General features: G+C 64.0%; 1 protein-coding gene across 5 annotated transcripts; it reads right to left on the reverse strand.

Annotated features, from left to right (window-relative positions):
* Positions 1-4,727: 4,727 nt before the first annotated feature.
* Positions 4,728-22,427, reverse strand: EIF4G1 (eukaryotic translation initiation factor 4 gamma 1). 5 transcript variants are annotated; one of them, XM_082486911.1, is made up of 34 exons: positions 22,372-22,427; positions 21,080-21,188; positions 20,895-20,981; positions 20,587-20,619; positions 19,138-19,311; positions 18,681-18,780; positions 16,751-16,863; positions 15,531-15,623; positions 15,391-15,457; positions 14,141-15,028; positions 13,242-13,334; positions 12,818-12,906; positions 12,429-12,615; positions 11,933-12,066; positions 11,543-11,662; positions 11,178-11,351; positions 10,903-11,100; positions 10,490-10,636; positions 10,159-10,395; positions 9,973-10,077; positions 9,398-9,551; positions 9,192-9,292; positions 8,990-9,092; positions 8,766-8,868; positions 7,877-8,133; positions 7,667-7,782; positions 7,327-7,499; positions 7,067-7,192; positions 6,894-6,975; positions 6,569-6,667; positions 6,310-6,444; positions 6,145-6,226; positions 5,928-6,068; positions 4,728-5,815 (listed from the first exon to the last, which is right to left on the reverse strand). In XM_082486911.1, exons 2-34 carry the CDS (start codon positions 21,152-21,154, stop codon positions 5,634-5,636), a joined length of 4,968 nt encoding a protein of 1,655 aa, XP_082343037.1. In that variant the 5' UTR covers positions 21,155-21,188; positions 22,372-22,427; the 3' UTR covers positions 4,728-5,633. The 5 variants fall into 5 exon arrangements, with proteins under 5 accessions (XP_082343037.1, XP_082343036.1, XP_082343035.1 ...); XM_082486910.1 differs by having other exon boundaries at positions 8,766-8,856; positions 11,543-11,680; XM_082486909.1 differs by having other exon boundaries at positions 11,543-11,680.
* Positions 22,428-23,826: the final 1,399 nt, after the last annotated feature.

The raw sequence follows: 23,826 nt of genomic DNA on the forward strand, positions 1-23,826 counted from the left end.
GGCCACCACTCCCCCTCTGGGACCCCCATGCCCTGGGATGGGGCTCAGCTCCGCTTGGTGCCCACCCCGCAGGGCCTGGGGCGTCTGTACGTACGTGTGTTACAGGCACACACACACACACACGTGTGCAGAGGGATGGTCACAGCCACTACATGCAGGGCAGTGGGTACACACACAGCCGTGCACGCTCCCGCGCTGTTAGTGCACCCATACTCTGGTACTGCCTGCACACGCGCTGTGCACACTCACACCCCCACTCATATATGCATGCACATACATATACACATGTACACACGTGTACATGTATACATGTACACACGTGTACGCCTGCACACTCCCACTTGTGTAACTGCGTGTGCACACACACACTTATACATATGCACTGACCATAAACACACACGTGTACTCGCTGCACACACATGCACACTAACACACACACATCCACTCACTGCAGATAGAGCCCTCCTCACCATGCACACACGTCAACTCACCACACGCACACGTGTGTTCACTGTGCACACTCCATGTATGCATGTACTGCACACACACTCACCTGCACATGCACACACACACCTGTGTGTATGCCCTGTGCTAGTTGGTGCCCTGAGTGTCCTCCCCAGCTTGTGCACACACACGCGCGCACGTGTGCAAGGCCGCCATGGCCGGGTTCCCCAGTGCCCGCTCCCTGGCAGCACCCGCCATGCCAGAACATCCCGCTGCATGTCCCCGTTGCCCGTCCTGGCAACGCCAGGCCCTGAGCCCGTGGCCACGGGGGAAGCGATGCGGGATTTGGAGGCGCGCAACAAATTGCATTGCCATGGCAACGAGGCACCGTGGACTGATTTCTCCCAGGATACAGCCCGGCTCACGGCTGACGTCAGAGCAGCCCCGGAGCCGGCTGCGAGCTGGCAGTGCCGGGCGGGCAGCAGGGTGACAGGCAGCGGAGCCCATCGCGCCCCTGGCCACGGCCAGAACGGGTGTCCCACCATGGTGTACCGGCACACGGGCAGCCTGGCCGGCAGAGCTGGGCTCGGTGGTACCTGGAGGAAGTCCTGGCTGTCGAAGGAGGCCTGGCGTGCCAGGCGGGGCAGCGGGCGGGCGGCACTCAGCGGTGACAGCGCTTTCACCTCCTTCCACTCCACGCACAGCGTCGTGTCCACAGCCACTGCGGGAAGAGCCGGGGATCCATCAGCATCTCCATCTCCCCAGCAGCACCCCACCCTGGGGCAGCAGCTTCTTGCCCAGTCTGAGACCAAACACAACTCATTGCAGGGCTGCTCTAGAGCAGCTGGGTGCTGCGGCATGGGTGACTCATGCCCGGGCAACTCTTCTGCCTGTGTCAGCGGTAACACGCTGCCCCAACCTGGCACCGGGGACCAGGCACCTGTCCCGGCTTGGCAGTTGTTTTGGGAGGGGTGGGGGCAGCTGGACCAGGCTTAGGGGGGATGGACTGGGCCAGGCACTGGGTGCATGGAGGGAGGCGGCACTGGGCCATGCTGCAGGGGGCTGGCGCTCCTCCACCATCTCCACAATCCCCCTGCCCAGTTCTCTATCTCTGGGGCAGGAGGGAAAGGAGCAAAAAAGGATGGGGGTGATAAAAGCACCTGCACCCATCCTACACCCCAACAGTCCGACCTCCTTGCACCAGCACCCCAAACGGATGGGTTCCCACCCCCTTGTGCACTGTCTCCCAAGCACCAGGGCCAAGGAGGGTCCCCAGGCCAGGCCAGCCCCCCAGTGGGCCAGGTCAGAATGTCCCCAAGAAGCCTCATCCCCCAGCACCAAGGTGGGCCCGGCTGATATAAACCAGCTGTGAGGTGGGATATGGAGGACCTAACAGTGCTCCCTCCACCCCCTATCCTAGGGTAGCCCCTGGCTCCTGGCATCGCCCCCACCCCAACTGTGGGCAGGGGTACCCTGTGGTAATGCCCCAGCATCAACACTCCTATCCCCCTGGCAACAACACCCCCAGTGCCCCCTCCCAGCATGTCTGCAACACCCTCAGACCGCCCCAGCCCCCAGAATATCTTTGGATCACAGCCACAGCCCCCATCACCCCCATCCCTCTTGCAGCACCCCCAGGACATCTGCAGCACCCCCACAGCATCCTTGTGGCACCCCACACCCTGCAGCACACCTCTGCCAGCCCCCATAGCCCCTCCAACAGCCCCCCCAAATACCTCCATCCCCCTCATAGCACCCCCACACTCTCCCAGGCCTCTGAACAGCACCCCAGTCCCACGCCCCCTTCCCAGCTCTCTGCACCCCCAATATCACCCACCAGCTCCCCCGAAGCTGCACCCCAGCCCACCCAATCCCCCCAACATCTATAAATCCTCACCCCCATATCTTCCTGCACCCCCCAGGCCACCCAACAGCCCCACAGCAGCATCCCCAGGCCCCAAACCCCCATCTGCCTACAGCCCCCATCCCCCGATAGGTATCCCGAGTCCTCTAGAGCCACCAATCACCCTGTACCCCCCCCATCCTTCAGCACTCCACTCCTCTGTGCCCACCTCCCTATATCCCCCAGCCTCCGCAGCCTCCTAATCCCCATAAACCACCCCATACACCGCCCCCCCAGACTCCCTCAGATCCCCCATAGCAGCCCCCCCACCCCCCACCTTCCCATATTCCCCACCCCCGTAAGCCCCCAACACCCTCATCGCATCACCCCCATTCCCCCCCAGCAGCCTCCCTTACAGCCTCCGCAGCCCCCCTACACTTCACATCCCCAAGCCCCCCCCGCCCCTACACCCTCCATACCCTCCGACCCCCCAACACAAGGCCCCAAATACCACTCCACCCGCCCTCCCCGGTCCCAGCCCAGTGCCGCTCACCCACCGATGGTGGTTTTGGAGCCGATGCAGCCCATGCTCCCGGGGGGGCCCCGGTGCGGGCACTACCGCCGGCTCCGCGCCGCCCGCATCGCTCCCCGGCCGCATGGGCGGCCCCGGGCAGCGCCCGCGCCCCCCCTTCCCCGGAGGGTGCTACCGGGCCGGGCCGGACCGGGCCGCGGTGCGGGAACCCCGAACGGTGGCTGCGCCGGGCCGGGGAGCAGCACGTCCAGAGACGTCACTGCTGGGGGAGGAAGAGGAGGGAGAGGGGGAGGAGGGAGATGGGGAGGAAGGGGAGGAGGATGAGAAGACGGAGAGAGGAGGAGGAAGGGCGAGATGAAGCCTAGGGAAGAGGAGGATGAAGGAGGAGGAGGAGGAGGAGGGAGGAAGGAAGGGGAGGATGGGGGAGAGGGAAACTGGGAGGAAAGGGGAGGTGGGGAGAGAGAGGAGAAGGGGGATGAAGGCAGCCGGGGAGGAGGAAGGAAGAGGGGGGCTGAAGGAAGAGGAAGAGGGGGATGGAGGAAGAGGAGGGGGGCGCGGAGGGGAGGAGGAGGATGGACGAAGGAAGAGGAGGGGGCTGAGGAGGAGGAGGAGGAGAGGAAGGCCGGGCACCGCGGAGAGCGCCGTGCCAGCACCGCGGACAGCGCCGCCCCGCTCAGCCCCGCCCCCCCGACACCCCCGTGAGAGCCCCGGGGGAGGGGGGGGGGCAGGGGACAGGGACCCTCCGGCAACACAGCACCCCTGAGCCCCAGGCCTGCCCACAAAAGGGGGGCTCTAGCCCTGCCTGCTCCCCCCACCCCCCCGCACAGAGGGGCTGGTGGCGCCGGAGGGAGCAGAGAGCCTGTGAGAGGTGGCTGAGGGTTCCCCCTTGCTGGAGCTGGGGTTGGGGCAAGTGGGTGCAGGCTTTAGGACATCACACCTGATGGCACCACAGCCAACCACCCCCTGTAGGAGATCCAGGCCAGGCTTGAGGGGTGAACCTTCGGCCAAAGATACCTGTTCATTCTGAAACCTACTGATGGCAATTCATGCTGTGGTACCCTTTTCCCTGGCACAGAGGGGCACAGGAGGGCATTGCTAGGGTGCCACCCTCCCCCTTGGCAAGCAGGGTACCGAAGCAGCCCAAAGGCCTCCCTCTTTACTCAGGGGGAGCTCCTGGCCAGTACCCCCCGCTAGGCCCTGCTGGCCTTTCCCTGCCAACTGCTTCCCAGCATTAGTGCTGCCAGGGCTGCAGCTCAGACAGATCAGCCTCTAATCTGGGGAACAGCCTCTGGTTAATTATTCTGTACCCTCTGGGCCATGGCCAGGGTGACTCAGCAAGAGGCAGCCCAACGCACCAAAGATCAGCCCAGCCCCAAGGGGGGGCCAACCCACCTTCACCTCTGTCCCCAGAAAGGACATGCCCACAGGGGAGCCCCATCAGGGCAGGGGGCAGCCCAGGCTTGCTCCATCTCCACCCCACCTGCAAGACAAGGCAGCTCCCCCCAAGAGAGAAGATTAGGGGGGGGGGAAGCCCAGATCACATCTCCCATCCCAGACCCCAAGGAAACCACACAGGTCCTGCCACTTCTGTGTCCGCAGGAAAAGGGACACTTGGAGACATTGGAGCTCTGCTCCGCAGCCATGGTGCTGGCAGGGCTGCCGCTCCACCACGGGACACCCTGTACCAAGCAGAGCTGGCGATGGGGGTCCTAGGGGGTTTGGCTCCAGGCACATCCGACCCCCTTGCCTCCCTCCCAGCCCCAGGATGTGGGGGGGTACCTACTGTCTGCCTTGGGGTGCCAGGGGACGCTGGCCCCTGCGTGGGCTCTAGGCTGGCAGCCCCATGCCAGCCCAGGCACAAGGGTCATGGGACAGGGGGCGGCAACAGCGGCACACGGGGCATTATTTAGCAATGTTCTTTTATTTCCAGTTTTAAGGTGAAAAGATGCCTTTAAATCTTCAATTAAATACTCCATAAAGAAAAAAAAAAAAAGCAAAAAAAAATTATTTACAAATTCACGTGACCAGTAATTGAATCCTTGTTTTAATAATTACACGTGCGGCTCGTCACATCCGGCGCTCTATAAATACAGGGGACGCGGATGGGGGGGCCGCCCTGTCACTTGCCCAATTGTGGCCTTAAACGTTTGGGAGAAGGATGGGGGCTTTGGGGAGGGGGGAAGGAGGAAACTCAGCCTGGCCCAGAGAGAAGGGGTCACCCCCCCTCCTCCCCGGCACCCTCCCCAGGTGTCAGAGCAGGAGCTGGGGGGGAATGATTTATATTTAAAATAAAAAAACATAGAGGGGGGGTCCAGGCAGTGATGGAGGAATAGAGAGAGGACAGGGGAGGGGGAGAAATCACGCTCCTGTCCCCAAACCAAATTTAATAAGTTTATATATATATAATCTCTCTATATTTCAGCAAGAAGTGGGGAGAAGGAAGAGGAGGAGGGAGAGGAGGGGAGAGGTATGTCCCCATCCTGTCCCCCCTCCCCATGACATGAGTCTGGGGGTGCTCTGCCCAGCTCCCAGAGACCCGGTGTGCCTGCGCTGGGAGAAGGGCCGCCTCTGCCAGCATCCGTTTATTATCATCGTGACAAACTAGTACAGGCCTCGCAAACAGAACCGGGAGAGGGGGAGGAGGGAGAAGAGGAGAAACTGAAAAGAGAGAGGAGGGCTGCAAGGGGGCACAGCATGTCCCTCGGCCCCGGCATCAGCAAGTCCAGGGGGGCCAGGGGTGGGAGGGGATGGAGTCGTTCCCCAGGGTGCCCCACTCTCTCTTCCCCCCTTCCTCCTCCTCCTCCTCACTGCTGTTCAGTTGTTGTCCGACTCGTCCTCGGCTTCCCGGAGCCAGGTGAAAAAGGCTGTCACTGATTTGAGAGCCACTCCTTTGCCCTGCTGCTCGGCTGGGTCCTTGCTGGACTCCCACTTGTAGAAAGCCTCCTCCTTGATGACGTCCTCATCGTAGAGGGCGTCAAAGAACATCCGCAACAGGTCTAGGGGGGGAAAAAAGGGGGTCCCTGACAATCCCCAGCCACCAGCCACCCTGCTGGGTTGGGGATGCACCTGTCACCCCTCTCCTCAGCCCACCCATCCCACGACACTCACTGGGAGGCTGGTCCAACTTCACCACCAAGGCTTGCAGGGCATAGAGTGCCTGGAGCTCTTTCTGCTCGTCTCGCAGGTACTTCTGCAGCAGCTTGGCTTGGTTACGGATGACGAGGGCATCCACGCGATAGGGGTTCTCAACTGCAGAAGATGGGGTGTGAGAGGGGGGGCAGTGTGGGCATAGGGACCCCCCCACACACATCACCCTGGTACTCACAGACGATGGCCGAGTGGCACACGGATGTCATCAGGGCCCTGATAAATGTGTTGGATGAGACCTGCTGCTCACTCAGGTTGGCCTGGAGGAGGGAAGGTAAAGGGGCTGTGAGCTGGGGAGGGAGTGGGGAGGGAGCCCCCAGACCCACTGCGCCCACACCCTCACCTCGATCCAGTCATATATTCTTTGGTTGTTCGGGCTCTCCTTCAGAAGTTTGTCCATTTGCTTGCACAGCTCCTCCGAGGTCAGCTCCTTGCGGCTTGGCGTGTCCGAGCTGTCCCCCATTGTGTACTCCAATTTCTGGGGGAGTGAGCAGAGACAAGCTGTTAAAGGCAGCACAGGGGAACACCACAGCCCTGGCAGCAGGACCCACCAAGGTCCCCCCCCAGCTCATTTGTGCCCCTCACCACTGCTGAACTCCCACCTGCTCTGTGACAAATTTATTGACATCCTGGTCCTCAGGCAGGAATTCCTTCCAGCTCAGGCCCCCATCCCGCCACAGCTTGCCTGCGGTCTTCTGGCTCTGCAGGACAGATGGACAGTCAGCACTCCATGCCCTTCAGTCTCCAGAAAGGGGGATACTGTGGCTTGGCCATGCCACCCCCGTGACCCAGACACAGCAAGGGATGCCCCCTACCATCCCCTCTGGTGGCAGAGTGGTTCAATCCCCGCATGCCAACCTGCCCCCCCAAGCAGGCCACCAGACCCCAAGGCAGTGGCCAGCAGCTACATGAGCCCCATGCACTTACCATGCCCTTGCACAACAAGCCCAGCACCTCGACCAGCAGCGTAGTGGCCTTCCCAATGGGCACCAGGGGCTTCGTTATCTCCCTGCGGGGCACCAGAGACCTGGTTGAACTACCTGCTCCCAGGAGCCTCCCTGGGACCTCGTGGCAGCCCCATGGAGGGGCACGGCCCTCACCTGAATAGCTCCTCCATGGGGATGCCTTCCTCTTGCAGGATAGGGGTGATGAGCTCAGCTAGGTACAGCCAGATGTGGGGGATGTCGATCTCCATGTCTTCCGCGATTTCCAGGATCTCCCGCAACCTGCAGGGCGGATAGCAGCCATTGGGATCCAGCAGCCCCCATGCTCTTGGCTGGAAGGGACCTCAGGAGGTCTCAGTGATGAGCCCTGCTCAAGGCAGGCCCCAGCTTGGGGCCAGGCTGCCCCGGCCCCTCACCCTTTGTAGTACTGCTCCTTGGAGAGCGTGCCCGCCTTCACCAACTGGCACAGCAGGACCCCCATGTGCTCACGGGAGATGGTGCTCCTCTCCAGCGTGGACTCGATGCCATTCTGCACGAAGATGTAGAGCGAGGAGGGGCTGCCCAGCTCCTGCACGCACTGCAGGGCCTCCTGTGGGGGAAAGGGAGGTCAGTACTGCCCCACGGCCAGCCCCGGCTTCCCCCTTCCTCATCCAGGCCCTGCTGGCACCCTGTCCAACAGCGCTACTGCCCAGGGAGGCAGATGGTATGTTATGGCAGCCATGCGGTGCTGTGCCTGGCCATCCTCCTTCCTCTCACCTTCATGTCATTGATGTGCAGGTATTCCTCTATGATCGCCTTGGATTTCTTCTCTAGTTCCTCATCTGACAGCGTGGGCTTGGGGGATGCTGTGGGAGGCACTGGCTCTTGCTTAACTGCGAGAAAAGAGCAAGGATGAGGCACCGCCTGGGACAGGTGGAGCCCCAGGCTGCTACCAGACCCCCAGGACACCACTTCTCCCCAGCTCACTGGTCTCTCGGCTCCTGTCCCGTTCCTCCGTCATGCTAGCAGCCTTGCGCACGGCCTCGGGGCCACCCTGCTTCTCTCGTTCTCGGCTCCTGTCCTCTGGCTCTTTGCTGAAGCTCCTCTTGGTGAGGGCTGACCTGTTCCTGTCTGCCCGCTCCCCCCGGTCAGGACGCTCCAGGCGGTCGCTGCCCTTCTCCGAACGTGACTCCCGGTCCCCTCTGTCTCCAGCCTTCTCTGACCTGTCACGGCTGGAGCTGCTCCTGGGTGGGAGGAGGACAGACACAGTGTGAAGAGCATGTTTCCACCGTCTCTGATCCCAAACTGCAGAGTTTTGCAAGGCAAGCTGTCCAATTCCAATCCCAGCCCTTGCCAGGGTTTCTTCTAGCACTCGACCACCCTCAAGGGAAAACACTTTTCCCTGTTTCTCCCCTGTTCCAACTCCTGCCCTTGGCATGGCTGAGCACAGCCTGGCCCCATCCTGCCCACATCTTCCCCCTGCTGCATACTGTGGGGAATTCCCCTTTATTTTCCTCTTCTTTTGAACACACCCAACTCCAATGCTCCTTGGGGACTTCATGGTCCAGGTCTCCCTCTAGCCCATCAATGTCCATCTAGTCCCGGGACCCTCAGACCAGACCCAACACCCAGGTGTGGTCCCCCAAGAGCCAAATGGTGGGAAAGAAGCCCAGGGTGGGATCAGTCATCTTTGCTGCAAGGACCCACCACCAACACCAAGTGCCCCCCCAGGGCCCCATCCTGCCACAGGGAATTATTCCAGCCCAGACACCATATGTTCGCCTATGTATTGACCAACCACTGCCTGATTTGGGGGGTTCCTCCCTGGGCTCCAGACCAACACGCCCACACACCAAGGCAGGGCTGGGCCCCTCACCTCTGTACCACACGACGGGACTCCAGGCTCTCGGCGGGGGTCGACTGCTGGAGCGCTGAGAAGCGGTTCAAGGTGCTCGTGGCTGGTCGCCCTGAATCAGATGCTGGGTGTGAAAAGAGGGGAATCTCAGAGTTCGGCACCTCCCCAGTACAGGAACCACCAAGGAAAGGATCTCCCTCCTCCTGCCTTGTCCAACAGCACTCAGCCAGCCCCATGCTGCCTACCTGAATCTGCAGGCTTCGCACCAGACCCTCCGCTGCTGCCTTTGCCCCAGCTCAGCCGCCCGCCCGGCGCAAAGAGCTGGTTGTTGGAGTCAATGGATCCAGGCTGCAGGTGGAGAGACAGAGTCAGCTCTGAACCCCACACCAAAGCAAGATCCAAGCCAAGCAGCTGGCTCAGCTGCCCACGCTGCACCCCCAGCCTCACCTTGGTGATCTTCGTTAGCCGGCTGGTGTCGATGGGTCGGTTGCCCTTGCTGATGGGCACCGTGTTCCAGCCATCGTCTGCAACCAGGCTTCCACGTCCACCTGGGCACAAGGGGGACAGACATAAAGCACAGCCTGGCCTTGAGCGGTGCCCAGCAGGAGCAACCCACCCCTGGCAGCCTCCAGTGCCCGAGCCCAGACACTCACCACTGGAGGATGGCCCGGGAGGTCCTCTCCTCTTGTCCTTCGACATGAGCTGCTGCACTTTGATGTGTTCCCGATGCTCCTCCATCTCTGCTTCCTTGTGGATCTGGTCGATGGTTTTGGGGCCTTGGTCTCCTCGCCGCGGCACCCAGCTATTCTGCAGAGGGCAGGGAAGGAGGGAAGAGGGCACTGAGCCGGCTGGAGGATGGAGGCAGAGACATTCCCCCTTCCCAGCCATCCCACCCTCAAAAGCCTCAGGCTGGTCTCCTGCCTCCACCATCACAGCTCCCCATCACATCACAGTGCTGTGGCAGCTTTTGGCACAAAAGGGCTCAGTTTCTGGAGCCCCCCTGCATTAAACAGCCGCTGGTTACTGTGTGCCCACTACCACTACCATGCTAACCAAGGGCTGTGGGCTAGCATGGTGTCTCTGGGGCTGGCCACAACTTATATACCCACCTCTCTCCTCCCGGGGACACATGGACTGCTAGCACTTGTAGAACACAGGCCAGCAGCTCCATGGGACCAAGCAGGGGACAGAGGACAGTCCCCAGGCAATAGCAGGCTGCACGCCTTACCCGTCTGAGGTCAATCACATCTTGCAGCATGAAACGGATTCGGGATGATGTCTTCTTCTCTTTGATGATTTTCTCCATCTGATTGAAATACTGGTCCATCCTGGGCTATAGAGGGACAGAGTCACGGTCATATCCCTTCCAAAGGCAAGGGTAGGGCAAAGCAAGGCAGGGCAGGGCAAGGGGTACCTTGGCCTTCTCAAAGTCCAAGTCCTTGCCAATGGTGGTAAGCAGGCGGCAAAGGCACTCAAGAGACTCCTCATCATGGTTTTTGAGCAGCTTCACCACGCAGTCGTGCATGATGGCCTCTGTCAACATCTTCAGCTTGAAAAGCTCTCCAATGAACTTGATGTTGCCCAGTGATCGCCGGCGGGCCTTGTCCCGCGCCTCCTCCAGCTCATCCTTCATGCGTGCCTTCTCCTCGGGCTGCAGGGAGGGCACAGCAGGGCAGCTCAGGGCCCAGAGCCACCCCGAGGATGTCCATGCCAGCCCTCAGCCACAGCCTCCCACCCCAACTCACAGCACTGGCATCGTCCATCTCCTTCTGCCGCTTCTCAAAGATCTCATCATCGTCCTTGTCCTTCTCAAACTCCTTCTGGCAGCGGTTGAGCAGCAGCTTACGGAAGTTCACAGTCACCGTGGGCTTGTCTGTTGTGGGCACTTTGAGCTGCGGGAAGAGGTGCAACCCAGGCAAGGACTGTGAGTCATGTGTCCCCCAAAAGCCGGTCAGCTAAGGCCAAGGCACTGCTCAAACCAGGAAAAAGCCACCCTACACCCTCATGATGCCCTGCTAAGACTTTGGACTTGGTCCTCCATTCACGCACCCCAGCTTTCCCACCCCACATGGAAGGACCTGCACCCTGATGAGCTCAGCCAAGGCCCCCAGGCAAACCCCTGCCAGCTTGGTGGGAGACCTCCCCAGCTTCTGCTCACCCCCATAAGGCAACGGCACATGTTAGCATAGGCAACAGAGAAGTTTGGCTCCGAGATGGCCTTCTCGAAGACGAGGTCGATGACACCCTTGAGCCGCTCCTCCGTGTCGATGGACAATTCCATCACCTGCTTCATCAGTTGCTGGAACATCTGGGGTGTCAGCTTGTTGAGGATGCTGCGGACACGGCGGAGCAGTTCCTGCGGAGAGCAGGGTCAGCGAGAGCCAGGCACACCCCCCCACTGCCCCCCCATTGCCCGCCTGCCCCAACTCTCACCTGCGTCTTGATGTTCTCAGGATCCTCCTCTTCAGAGGCACGCTTGCTGCTGGGTTTCCAGGCCTTCTCGGCCTTGTTCAGCTTGACATCCTCATTGAGGGACACAGTGGCAATGATTTTGCGGGGCTCCTTCCTCTGGCTCTGCTGGGAGCGGCGCGGACCCAACCCTGAGGGCTGACATGGGGAGAAGAAACTCAGCTCTTTGTTCTGGGACCAGCCAGGCCGGCTTCCAGGGTGTCCCCATCTGCCTGCTCAGATCCTCAGCTCCATCACGGACATCAGTGGCCCAGACACAGCGGCTCGAAGGCTTGATCATCACGGAGAGGCGAAGGGGGACAGCGTGGGTGAAGCAAGGAGATACTCACCAGGCCCCGGTTGCCCATAACGGGCCGGCCAAGATTGGCGAAGGAAGGGGTGAAGTCAGGGCTGCAGTTCATGCCGCTGAGGCGGATGGGGTCGAGTGCCCGCAGTGGGGTCTTGTTGGCCTGCGAAGGTACACACGGCTGAGGATGCCCGGGGGCAGAGGAGCGGGACGGATCCATCCCCCAGCCTCAGCGCCGGGACAAGGAACTGGAAAGAAGGCCCCAGAGGTGCCCCCACACACCAACCCCAGGCTCAAGGCTCGTTGCAGATGCTGCAACAAGACCCCGAGCACAGCAGGTAAGTCACTGCCCTGCCTTGACAAGGCACAAAGAGGAGCCAGACCCCCACCTGGCCACCACCCACACTACCCCAATTTCCAGGGCCGCACCGACCTTGTCCAGCACCACGTCTGTGATCTGGGGCAGCCCCTCGGGTTTCTGCATGCTGGCAAAGATGAACTGGAAGCCCAGCAGGAACTCTCTGTCATATCGCTTCTTCTCCTCGGGGTTCAGCGGTTTCCATTGCTCTGCAGTGAGGGGCAAGAAGGAGACCCTGATGTGGCCTGTCCTGTACCCTCCACCCTGAGCTGTGGCAGGTTCAGGCCCACCAAGGGACCAGTGAGGTGGGATACAGACAACCATAGAGCTGTCCCAGACTGGTACACCATGAGCATGGCACTGCTTGCTTAGACACTAAGCCTGATGCCACCAGCTCCCTGCCTCCTGCTAGGACCCTCGTGCTGGGGCCTCTGTCCCCCACCTTGTGCCAGGCTTGGGGACAAGATGGGAGGAGAGCATAAGACTTATGACAGCTGGACCACACCACTCCCCACCACTGGGTCCAGAGCTGGTGGCTCCCAGCAGAAGCCTGGGTCAAGGCACAGCTCACCTTCCTTGTAGCGGTACTTCTGGTCAGCAGCCTTGCCCTTCTCTGGGGCCAGTTTGTCTTCCTTCTCCTCCCACGTCTCCTCCGACTCTTCCTGTGGACGGGCGGGGGCTGTGTCCTCTGCTTCGCGGGCAGGGGTGGATGCAGGGGGCTTGTTCTCTGCCTCCGAGGCACTGTCACTGATCTGAGACTGCATTGGGAGGGATGGGGACAGCAGTCACCACGCGAGCCTGGTCGTACCCCCTCTACCCCGCACCCTGGCGTCTGCCCCCCCTCAGATCCTCATTACCATCACAGAGCTTCAGTGGCCCAGACACGATGGCACAAAGCAGAGTTCATCACAGAAGGAGGCAGGACACAGGGTGACCCGCGGACACTGCTGGGACACTCACCTCTTTAAAGGCATCCAGCAAATCGCCTACTGCCTCCTTCTTGTTCAGCTCCTTCATCCTTCGCTTCTTCTTTGGCACCGACATGGCGACTGGGAGGAGAGGCAGGGAGGTTAGGGACAGGAACCCTGCCAGTCCCCCATGTACCATGAAACCAACTCGTGTCACCAGTGAGGCCCCAGTAACACCAGGCAAGTTTCAGGATGGGGCTGTGGGAAGCCACAGGGAGCCACGGGGACATGTTCCTGCCATTCCAGCATAGCCCCCATCCTCAAAGACAGCATGTACCCACCCAGGCATCTGCAGCCCTGCAGATCCTATACACAGCCCAACAAGGCACTCCACTCCCTAAGCATGCATCCCAGAAAACAGCATGTACAGACGCACCTCACACCTCTCACCATCCATCCGCTGCACCCCGATTTACCATGTGCCTCTCCAAAGCACCCGATCCACACCTCTTCCCTAGCGCAGCATTCCCCATCCTCCTCATGGGATCCCTGCAGACACCCACACCCCTCTGCAGGGCAGCCCTTATGAGGACACCCCTGTAACCCCTGTATTCCCATATACACTCCCCTACCTGGCACCTTTATACACCACCTCATATAGAGGTGCTCCCTAGAAGCACAACTGCCCCCAAGTCACCCTCCTGTAGCCCACCCTCCTCCTCCTCTTCCTCCTCCACGGCCACCATGTCCATGTCAGGCCCAGTGTGCTCCGTATGAACACGTCCTGTGTACCCATCTCCCCCACCTTCCCTCAGTACCCCTATGGAACCCCCCCACTCCAGTCCAGGGTGCTTAAAAAAAATAAAAAGAGAGACATCATCTTTGCCCCAGCACATCCCCAGGGCACCTCGCTTTCCCCAGGCACCCCTATGTATTTGCATACCACTATGCAGGGTGCCCCACACAGCTACAGCTCTACATCTCCCCTGCCACCCTTCCACCTCCCCATGCCCCAGAACAGCTGGGGACAGCCCTCAGGTACAACCCCAATATACCCACCCTACACACCCGCATAAAAGCATCACATAAAACACATTTCTCTCATGGCACCCATTCACCATGACCCAGGGCACCCCCACACGTACACCCACCCCATGCTTGTGCATATGATGCACTCCCCAGACATCTCCTCCAATCTTGCCATACACAGGCACCTTGTGTGTCCCCCAGAACCCCATACCCACACATCCTGGATCACCTAACCCCGTCCCCCCTGCCTAGCAGTGCACCCAGGTGACCCTCCCTCCCCGACATTACCCAACACCCACTCTGGGGCACCCTGCAGCCCCGCACGCCCCAGCCCAGCATCCCCAACCTTGTGCGGTCGCCTCCGAGGTCTGCGAAGGGGCAGGGGCCGGGCTGGAGCTCCGCTCCTGGGCCTCATCAGGGCCTTCGGTCTCTTCCTCCTCCTCCTCCTCCTCCTCCACTGGGGGGGAGGCAGGGGTGCCAGGCTGTGCCGGCTCCTCAGGCTCCGAGATGGGGCTGACATCTGACTCGGGCTGTTCCTCGCTGGGCTCCGTTTTGACGGTGCCCTCCACACCGTTGGGCAGGGGCAGCTCTTCAGGCTGGGCGATGGGGGAGTCCAAGGTGGGCACTGGCACGGGCACTGGCACCGGCTGGCACACGGGCACCTCAGGGACCGGCTCGGGCACCTCCTCTAAGACCCCATTGGCCTCGGCAGCGGGCTCGGCGGCGGGCTCGGGGCAGGGCTCTTCCCGGGGCAGCGGGGGGCTGGGGGAGGCGGGTTTGGCGGGCGCTTCGGGGGCCTGCGGTACAACGGGCGGCGGCGACGGCGCGGCCGGCACCAGGGGCACGGCTGGCATTGGGGGAACAACGGGCACCGGTGGTACCTCAGGGGGCACAGGCGCCTGTGAGGTGGGCTCTGGGAGGGAAATGGCGACCTCCTCCTCCTCCTCTTCCTCCTCCGCAGCCACCGTGTCCATGTCAGGCGCGGGCACGAGGGGCAGCTCCACAGGCCCTGGCACTGTAGTGATGGCGCTAAACGTCTTGTGTGGGTCGGGCGGCGCCTCGCCCAGCTCAGCTTTAGTGTCCACGGGGGGCTCCATTGGCACCAGCGTCACGGCCGAGAGCACCACAGGCTCCACCTCGGGGATGAGGGGAGGGGGAGGCGATGGGGATGCCGACTTGCTGGGCTCCAGGGAGACGGGCTTGCTCACCACCAGCGCGGGCTTCGGGCGGTCATCTGCAAGGTGGGTGGCATTAATGGAGGGGCTCTCCGATCCCCTACTCACTCCACATCTGCCCCCCCTCCCCGTGATCCCTCCATCTGCAGGAGGGGCAGAGACAGATGTGCCAACCCATATCACAAACAGGTGACAGGGACAACAGGAGTCCTCTGGTACCCAGGGGACATCTGAGGTGAGCAGACAGCCCCCACAAATCCTCCTGGACCCAACGTGGGGACACTGGTCCCTAGGTATGTAGAGAATGCATTTGACCCCACGGGCCCCAGGAGAACTGAGGAACAGCAGGGCTGGCATCTCCCATCCCGCAGCGCCAACAACAGGGAGCCTGGCAGCAGCCATCCCCTGCACAGGCACTTACCTGGCCGGACAATAACTGCTACATGGGGGGTCTCTCCGTTGGCCTGGGGCTCCAAACCACTTCCAGCCTGAATGGGGGGCAAAAAGAGTTCAGCAGGGCCCCATGCATGTCCCACTGCCCCAGTTGGGGAGTCCCCTTACCTGCGGAGGGGTGGGTGTGGATGAGGTCCTTGCACCGGACATGATTTCTTCAGTGATGTCTTTGCCACCTTGGTTAGGGTCTCGTATCCGGATCTGTCCACAGATTGGGGAAGAGAGAGGGAAGCTGTCAGCAGGGTAGGGGACACAGCACACAGGCCACCCCCTTTCCCTGGGCCCAACACCCCAAGGACACTCACTTATCCGAGGGGAGAAGGAGGAAAGAGGCCCATTCAGCCCTATGCCCACCCTGGCTATGCACAGCTTGGGACCAGCAGGTGACACCTCCCATCCCCAAGGGGCGCAGCACCCCACACTGTCCTGTCCCAATGCCTGGCAGGCAGGGACAGCATGGGGCAGGGTGAGCCTCGCAAGCCATTGTGCCAGGCAGCTGGAGCCAGCACCACGTCCCCAGGCCAGTGCCCACCTCCAGGGGTTGAAGGATACCAAGGCATCACCACGTTGGCACAGGGGCTGCGGGGATGCCCCCTTGCCTCAGGGGCAGCACAGGGGACTTTTGTGTGCCAAGGCTGGTCATGGCCAGCTCTGTGGCACCCCAGGCACAGCCCATACGCCTGCAGCATCACCAGCTCCATGTCCACCATGGATGCAGCAGGACCACAGGACACTCTGCTGCAGGGTGAGTGGGAGACACACGTGGGTCTGGTACACCGGTGGGGGACATAGTGCAGCCAAAGGTCTTGTTCTCCCCATCCCCAAACGTGACCTACTCCCAGGGCAGCAAGAGCAGAGCCTGAGAGGCACCAAGGTCTCTCTGCCGAGGAAATGCCAGCTTCCCCCCACCCCAGCCCAGCGGCACCCCCTGCCCCCCGGCACGGGGCCATGCCGGCAGCCGCCCGGCTCCCCGCTATAAATAGGCCCCATTCGAGGCCTCCGAGCACCGGCATCTCCGGGAGCAGACAGCAGTTGGCAGCCGCGGCACCCCTACCTCCCCCACCCCCCCCCTCGGGAGCAGTGACTCAGCACAACGCCGCCCGCCGGGACGGCCAAGGTCGCCAGCACCCGCCACGCACCCCAGTCCCCTTGCTGAGCCCCCGCGAGCCTGGGGAAAGTCGAGGGGAATGGTCCCATGCTGCCCCCCCCCCCCCTTCCCTGGCATGCTGCACCACATCCCATCCTGCTCGCCGTGGGCACCCAGGGCTGGCACTGTCCCCCTCCTGCATGCGAACCCCCCTGGTTCCTGGAGGCGGATGGCTCCTTACCGTCTTGCGTTCTCGTTTTGGGGGGATCGGCGGCTGCTGGCTCACTATGACCTGGGCGGTGGGGACCCCCGCCGGGAACTGCTGCACCCCCTGCGCCGGGTAATAAGCACCCGCTGGAGGAGAGGAGAGAGCGTCAGACCGGCCAACCCAGATCCTCCAATCCCATCCCGGGGACACCCCGATTCCCCAAACGCAGGGGTCTGTCAGGAGCCTGGGGAGCCCGTGCCGCTCTGCAATGAACCCCCATCGCATCCGGCCCGGATCATCCCAACCCGCCTGACAGGCCTGACCGAATTCCTTCCCCGTGAAGCAGAGCGTCCCCACGCCACCCCCACGCCCAGCCGAGCCCCGCGGGCGCCTGCCATGCCCACCGGCTCCATGCCACCGACAGCCTCGCCAGGACACTCGGCCATGCTGGATACAGGCGTCCCGGCTCCACGGGCGGCACAGCACGGCCGCCTTCCTGCCGGCACCCTTATCTCCCCGGGGCCGGCACCAGCCCAAGGGCGGCACCAGGCAGCCCCATCCGCACCCTCCATTCACACCCAGGCCGGGGGGCTCGGGCTCCCCACACAGTCCAAGGCCCCGGCAAGCACAGCCCAGGGGAGGGAGCCATGACGGGGGCCAGAGGCAGAGCTGGACCCCATCCAAGGCTGGCACAGCCCCCAAGAAGCACTCTGCTCCTCCCCAAGCATCCGTGAGCATCACCCCCAGAGCAGCGCAAGAGGGATGTGGACATGGGAGGGGGGACAGGCACAGCTAGGTCCTGGCCCCCTCCAGCTCCAGCGCCTTCCCAGCTGTGCTGAGCCTGGAACTCGCCCCAAGGTGCATCAGGGACAGCCCTGTCCCTGAGCTGGAGACCCCTCCTCTCCCCAGAGCGGGACACAGAGGCATCGGCTGGGCCTCACACCCCAGGAGGGGCCAGGCACGGCGTGAAGGAGGGAGACCATGAGCTACCCAGCCCTGGGGACCAGGAGGGGTGGCTCATCTGGCCCGCCAAGGGGCATGCCATGCTGGGCCACCCACTCAGTCCTGTGGGCAAGGGACATGCTGCTGCCAGCGATGCTGGGAACAGTGGCAGCCTCGAAGCAGAGGCAGGGGGTAAACCCATCCCAGGACACCGCAGAGACACCCGGGGGATGCCCCAGTGCCAGGCACGAAGGAACAACCATGCCCTGACCCAAGTGTGGGAGCTGGCCGCTGGCAGGGGCCACCTCCGTCTTCTGAGGGGCCAGCTGGGCCCCAGGACAAGAGGGAGGGAAGACGGGCACGTACCTGGCTCAGGAGAAGCCCATCTCTGCCCCGGTTATGCTTTGCTGCCGTGCCGGGGCCGGGCCGGAGGCCTCGGCTCACATTTCTGTGTCTGCCGGGCCTCCGGGGACCGACCAAGCCTAAATATAGTCACAGCCCGGGTGGCCACATGCGAGCGGGGGAAAGAAGGAGGGGGGCTGCTAACACCGCCGCTCCCCAGCGCCAGGAGAGGGCAGGCACGGAGCGGCCCTGGCACCCCAGCCTCGGCTCCCTGGGGAGCGGGGAGCTGAGGGGGGGCGTCAGCAAGCACAAAACTGCTTGCCAGGGAGCGAGGGGGAGCAGGGGATAAAGTCTGCCCCAGCCCTCCGCCAGGAGAGTTAAATATTAAATGGCCCCGATTTGGAAAAGGGCGGGGGTGGATGGACCGGTGGGACACGATGCACAGCCCTCAGTGTGGCTGGGAGACAGGCAACACACCCTGCACCCCAAAACAGCCTGTAATGGAGTCATAGAGACGGCAAAGTGAGCTGGCAAAGGCAGAGGGGTCTGTGCTCAGCTCCTGAGCACGGGGGAGGGTGGAGGAAGGGACACAGGGAGGCCAGAGGCAGGGGAACAAAAAAAGTGGGGAGTGCTGGGGCTGGAAGAGCACAGGGGAGCAGAGCAACCCCCCAGTTTGTACCGTAAGTCCCGAATTCTGTGGGGCTGGCTCCAGGGTAAAAACCGGGGGCACTGGGCTGGACCGGGTACTGTTGGGTTGGGACAACGTACGTGGAGCGACCCTGCAACGGGGGAGAAGAATAACAGTCAGTTACCTCCCTCGCAGGGCATGGATGTACCCCCAAACCACTGACATACTCCCAAAACCTGCCTGTGAACCAGCTGAGTGCCGCGGCAGGGAGCAGGACACAGGCAAAATGGGCACCAGGAACCTCGGGGGGCTGCTGGGGAGGGAACCAGCACTGCCTGCTGCCTCTCTATAGAACCAGGCAACACCCCGCTCAAATCAGTGGGTGCTCACAGAGCCTTGGGGACCCCTTCCACCCTCCCAAAACAGACCTGGGCTTCAACCCCGGGCAACACTCCCCATCAGTGCCCACCCCAGCCCCCTCCCGCAGAGCCCGGGGCACGGCCCTCACCTGTCCGGGAATGTAATAGGCTCCTTGGGAAGGTGTGTAGGATATCTGGGAGGGTATCATCATCACCTGGGAAGCGGCAGGATACACATGGGCAGGGGGGCCGGGCCGGGCCGTCGTGTTACTCTGCACACGGGACGCGCTGGCGGGAGGCTGCGCCCTGTTCTGGTAGAAATGCTTGGGGAGAGACAGGGCACAGCGTCAGGCCACAGCACCAGCACCCCCACCCAGCACCAACACACCCAGGGTGGGACACATGCACCCCCCATCCCACCTTGCATCAGGGGGAGCAGCCTGACAGTGCGCATCACCCCAAAAAGTCAGCCTGGGCATGGGGAGAAGGGAGACCCCCCCTGCGGGGATGCAGCCCCCCTCCCCCCCCCCCCCTCCCCAAAGATGACCCCCATCCCAGCATCATCCTGTTCCCACGCACCTGCGGGGCCTCCTGGGTCCACCCAACCCAGCTCATGCCCGGTGCGGCCCCCTCCCAGCCCGACGGGGGCCGGTAGCTCCAGTGCCCGGAGCCGGCCACGGCCGCACGCAGCTCGGCTGCAGCGGGTCCCGGCGTGCTTCGCACCGGTTCCCGGCGCTCGCATTGAATGCTGGGACCTGTAGTCCCACTGTGCCTGAGCCACGCTGGAGCCAGACAGCCAGGGCATGTGGAGCCGGCTATTTTTCCCCTGGCTCATGCCGTTCATCCCAACCCGGCTTCTTTGCCGGGCAAAAGCATCCCCGGGAGCAGCAGCTCAAGCCCAGCAGCGAGTGGGCAAGGAAGGGTCCGCGCACGCACCCCGGGGCAAGGAGAAAGCGTTACCTGAAGAGACCTGAATCCTCCCTGTTAGCAAGCGCACGCAGACAGAGGGAAAAGGGGAAAGAGACAGGAGTTACCCGCATTGGGACAGGGCTTGGATGCAGGGTGGCTGGCAGAGGGGGGGACAGGAGGCTGCAGAGCTCTTTGCTCGGTGCCCACATCCCAAGTCCACCGGGGTCCCCTGTAGGGGCCCACCAAGGGGTAGGGTAGGGTTTGAGGGGCTCCCAGCTGGCACAGCCAAGGACATCACCAGATCTGCCCCCAGCAGCTCCTCACAAGAGGGCTGATGGGAGGTCCAGAGCCTTGCACAGCACCACAGGGCTTTAGGAGACACCCACAAAGTGGGGAGGAAGAGGAAGAGGAGGATGAGGAAGGGCACAGGCAGAAGCAGCAGCCTAGGCCAGGGTTAGCACAGGCACAGCCACATGCCGCAGGCTTCATGCAAGGAGGAAATTGTGGAGACACGGCAGGGGAAACTCCCCAAAGTCGAGCGGGTGTCCCCAGTTTTCCCCAGACCAGCCCATCCCTCAGCTCTGGGGTCCCCACGTGCTCCCCAGCCCCTTCATGCCCAGGGTGGGCGTTCCTGTGCAGTGTTGGGGCAGGGTGCTTGGCATGCAGGGTAGGGGGAAGCGGGTTAGTACCTGCTGGTGAATAGCCCGAGGCCCTGCTGGAAACTGAGAGAGGAGGAGAGGGAGGTTTGGGGCAGGGGAGGAAGGAGAGAAGAGCAGTCACTCGGTGGGTATCCCCAGTCAGAGGTGTCTGTCCCCCGGCAGCAATTGTGGTCTGGATGACAGGCATGCTCCCCCTCGCAGGCGCAGGCCAGCCCCAAGGGGCACCACAGGGTTCCTCACACCCCTGGGCACCACACCGGTGGGGGCTGTTCTGCCAGGAGGCAGAAAGCTGCTGGATCCCCCACATCGCCCCCTCCAACCCAGGGCAAAGCCCTTACCTGGCGCGGCTGAGAAGGCGTATTCATTTGTGAGGTCGGTGCCGGGTTAAAAACCACAGGTGCCGTCTGACCGGGTGGGAACGTCGGCTGGAGGGAGGCAGGGAGGGAAGGAGATCGCACCAGCACCCCTGGCACAAACCAGGGAGGCAAAGTTGGGTCCCCCCTATCCCGAAGGGTCCAGTTACCTGCGGCAGTCCGGGAGAAGGGGCAGGGTGCGGGGCTGTCGGGGCTCCTCCTGTGGGCTGTGGAGCTTTGTTCATTTCATGGGGTTGTGCATAAGGACCCCCTCGCTATCTGCGGGGACAGGGACAGTGGGAATAAGATGGAGGCGGGCGGCACCTAGGCATCTATCTCCTGTCCATGTCAGGCCCAAAAACAGAGCATCTCCAACCCCTCAGCATAAAGTCAGACACCAGCCGTGACGGCATCACACCAGAGCACAGACCCCCCAGCCGCCCCTCCTGCACCACTGGGGTACAGGGAGAGGGTGGGCACCACCAGGCCACCCAGCCCAGGCAAAGCCCCCCCATCGTGCCCCAAACCCAGCCATGCCCACCAGCAGGACTGACCCCCACCCTGAGGTCACCCCACAGAGCCCAGCCAGGAGACCCACACAAGCAGGCAGCGGTGCCCGTGACCTGCCACCACCAGCACCCAGGCCATCACCAGCTCCGGGGGGCTGGGTGGGCCAGCGGCACCCCGGCGTCAGTCGTGCCCAGCTCCACCCCAGCTGACCTACTAAGCGTTTTCCCTGGCCGGCCAAACCTGTTCCTGCCGGTGGTGCCGGGTCCCCAGCACACACCACAAACGCCTACTGGGGAGGGCAGGGAGCAGCTCCCGCGTCCCCCCCCCCGCACCACCGACACTTCTGCCCGCTGCCCTGCCCCAGGGGAGCCCGCAGCCCCCCACCACCACTGGCACCGAGGCGGCCCCAGGCACCCTCCTGGGATAGCCGGGAGGGACTTGGCAGCCGGTGCCACTCTCCCCGCCCCAGTGCAAAGGCCACCGGGGCAGGAAGGAGAGGCGGTGCCCCCCACCCCGCACCCCTGCAGGGGGTCCCCGGCACCCGGTGAGGGACACCTGAGGGACAGCCACGCTGTCTCCAATAATCTGATACCCGGCTGCATCAGCACTGCCAGGCATCTCCCACCGGCACCCCCAGGGTGCCCTGACCACCCCCCCAGGGCTGTACCCTGGCACGGGAGGGGTCCCCTCAGCCACAACCCCCGTGGGGACAGGTCCTGCTGGTGGTGGGGTCTGCACTGCACCCCCCGGTGCTCCCCCCAGCCTCCTGCTCAGTGAGGCACCCACCGCCTGGCAGTCCTGGCCTGCCCAGCCCCGGGGCACAGGCCCTGGGCCATCTTAGCTCGGCCTTGGTGCCAGTAACCCCCCCCCAAAAAAGCAGGGGGATGGGGACACCCGGGGACAGCCCCAGCCCCCCCCCACCGGTACAACCGGGAGCGAGCAGGATACTCACCCCCCCGCGGGAAAAACCTGGGCCGGCTGAGCGGGCCTGCAGAGACCGTTCATCCGACTGACTGAGAAAGGAGGGAGGGGGGAGAGAGAGATCAGCCCGGGCCCCGCCGGGGGGGAGCCCGCCCGGGGCCCGCGCTGCCCCCCCCCCCCCCCCCCCCCGGTGCCCGCGGCAGGTCCCATCCCAGGGCGGGGGGTAAGGAGCCGCCGCGGCCCCTGCCCCCCCTCCCCCCCGCGCCGGGGCTCGCGGCCTGCACTGGGCCCGCAGGCGGGGCGGAGGGTCCCTGCCCGGCGGGGGGGCCGGGGCAGCCAGGCCCCAGCATAAAGCGGGACCAGGGGTCAGGGCTCCGCGGCGGCGGGGACCGAGCCGCTGGGCGCCCGAAGCGGGGGCGGGGGGGAAACAAGGCTGGGGGACCGGTGCAGGCCGCGGCGCCGTCCCGGGAGCAGCCGGCCCCGACAGGCCCGAGCCCGGCCTCGCCCCCAGGCCGAGGCGGGCGGGCGGCCCAGCCGGCTGCCGCTGCCGGCTCCGTCCCGGGGAGGCGGGCAGGCCCGAGGCGCCGGCACCATCTTGGCGACGAGAAGGGGGAGGCTGGGGCGCGGCGCGGGGCCCGGTGCGGCATCCGGCGGCCCCGCTCCCCCCCGCGGCGGCGGCGGCCTCTGCCAAGGACACGTGTCACAGCCGGCCGCCGCCATGGCCCGGCGCCCCACCGGCACCGGCGGGCGCAGCGGGGCGGGGGCGGCGGGGCACGCACCACGTGCGGCGGCGGGCCTAGACAGGCGGGCGCGGCGGTGGGAGCACGTGCGCGGCGGCGGGGCTCACCGGCCGGCACGTGGGCGCGGAGCGGCGCCGCGCGTGACCCACCGGAGCGGCGGGGCCGGGCCAGGCCTGGCGGAGAGCGCAGCGGGATGGGGCAGGGCCGGGGAGGGGAGGGGGCCGGCGGCGGCGGGGCGGCGCCCACGTGGTGGTGGTAGCGGTGGCGGCAGCGGCGCGGCGGGGCCTGGCGGCGTGAGGCCCGGGACGGCGGCGCGCGGCCCGGTACCGGTAGCCCCCTCCCCCATCCCCACCTGCCCCCCCCCCCCCCCCGCGGCGCGTGCCCGCCCCGCCCCCGCCCGTTACCTTCAGTCTCCTTCAGCGCGCGCGGCCCGACGCAGCCGCAGCGCAGCGCAGCACGACCATTTCCGGAGCCGCGCCGCGCGCAGGGGCGGGGCCGGGCGCCGCCGCGGGGGAGGGGCGCGCGGGGGCGGGGCGCCGGTCGCCGCGCCTGAAGCCGCTCTGGGCGCCACCGCCCGAGGCACGTGACGCCGGCGCCGCGGGCCCTCCTCCCCTGCCGCCGCTGTCACGTGGCGGGGAGGGGACGCCGCTCGCTCCACCTCGGCAGAGAGGCGGAACCGGGAACGCCTCCTCCCGCGCCACGCCTCCCCGTTTGGCCACGCCCAGCACTCCCGCCCTCCCTCGCAC

This window comes from Vanellus vanellus, assembly GCF_965231255.1.
Source record: "Vanellus vanellus genome assembly, chromosome: 8".
Taxonomy (NCBI): domain Eukaryota; kingdom Metazoa; phylum Chordata; class Aves; order Charadriiformes; family Charadriidae; genus Vanellus; species Vanellus vanellus.

What these genes read in the sequence shown, in the direction of transcription:
- EIF4G1 (XM_082486909.1), bottom strand. Translation starts at nt 21,154, where the DNA reads ATGAACAAAGCTCCACAGCCCACAGGAGGAGCCCCGACAGCCCCGCAC. An exon ending in CTCGGGCTATTCACCAGCAG is followed by an intron (nt 19,312 to 20,586) that starts GTACTAACCCGC and finishes TCTCTCCCCAAG; the next exon opens with CATTTCTACCAGAACAGGGC. An exon ending in AAGGAGCAGTACTACAAAGG is followed by an intron (nt 7,193 to 7,326) that starts GTGAGGGGCCGG and finishes TCCGCCCTGCAG; the next exon opens with GTTGCGGGAGATCCTGGAAA.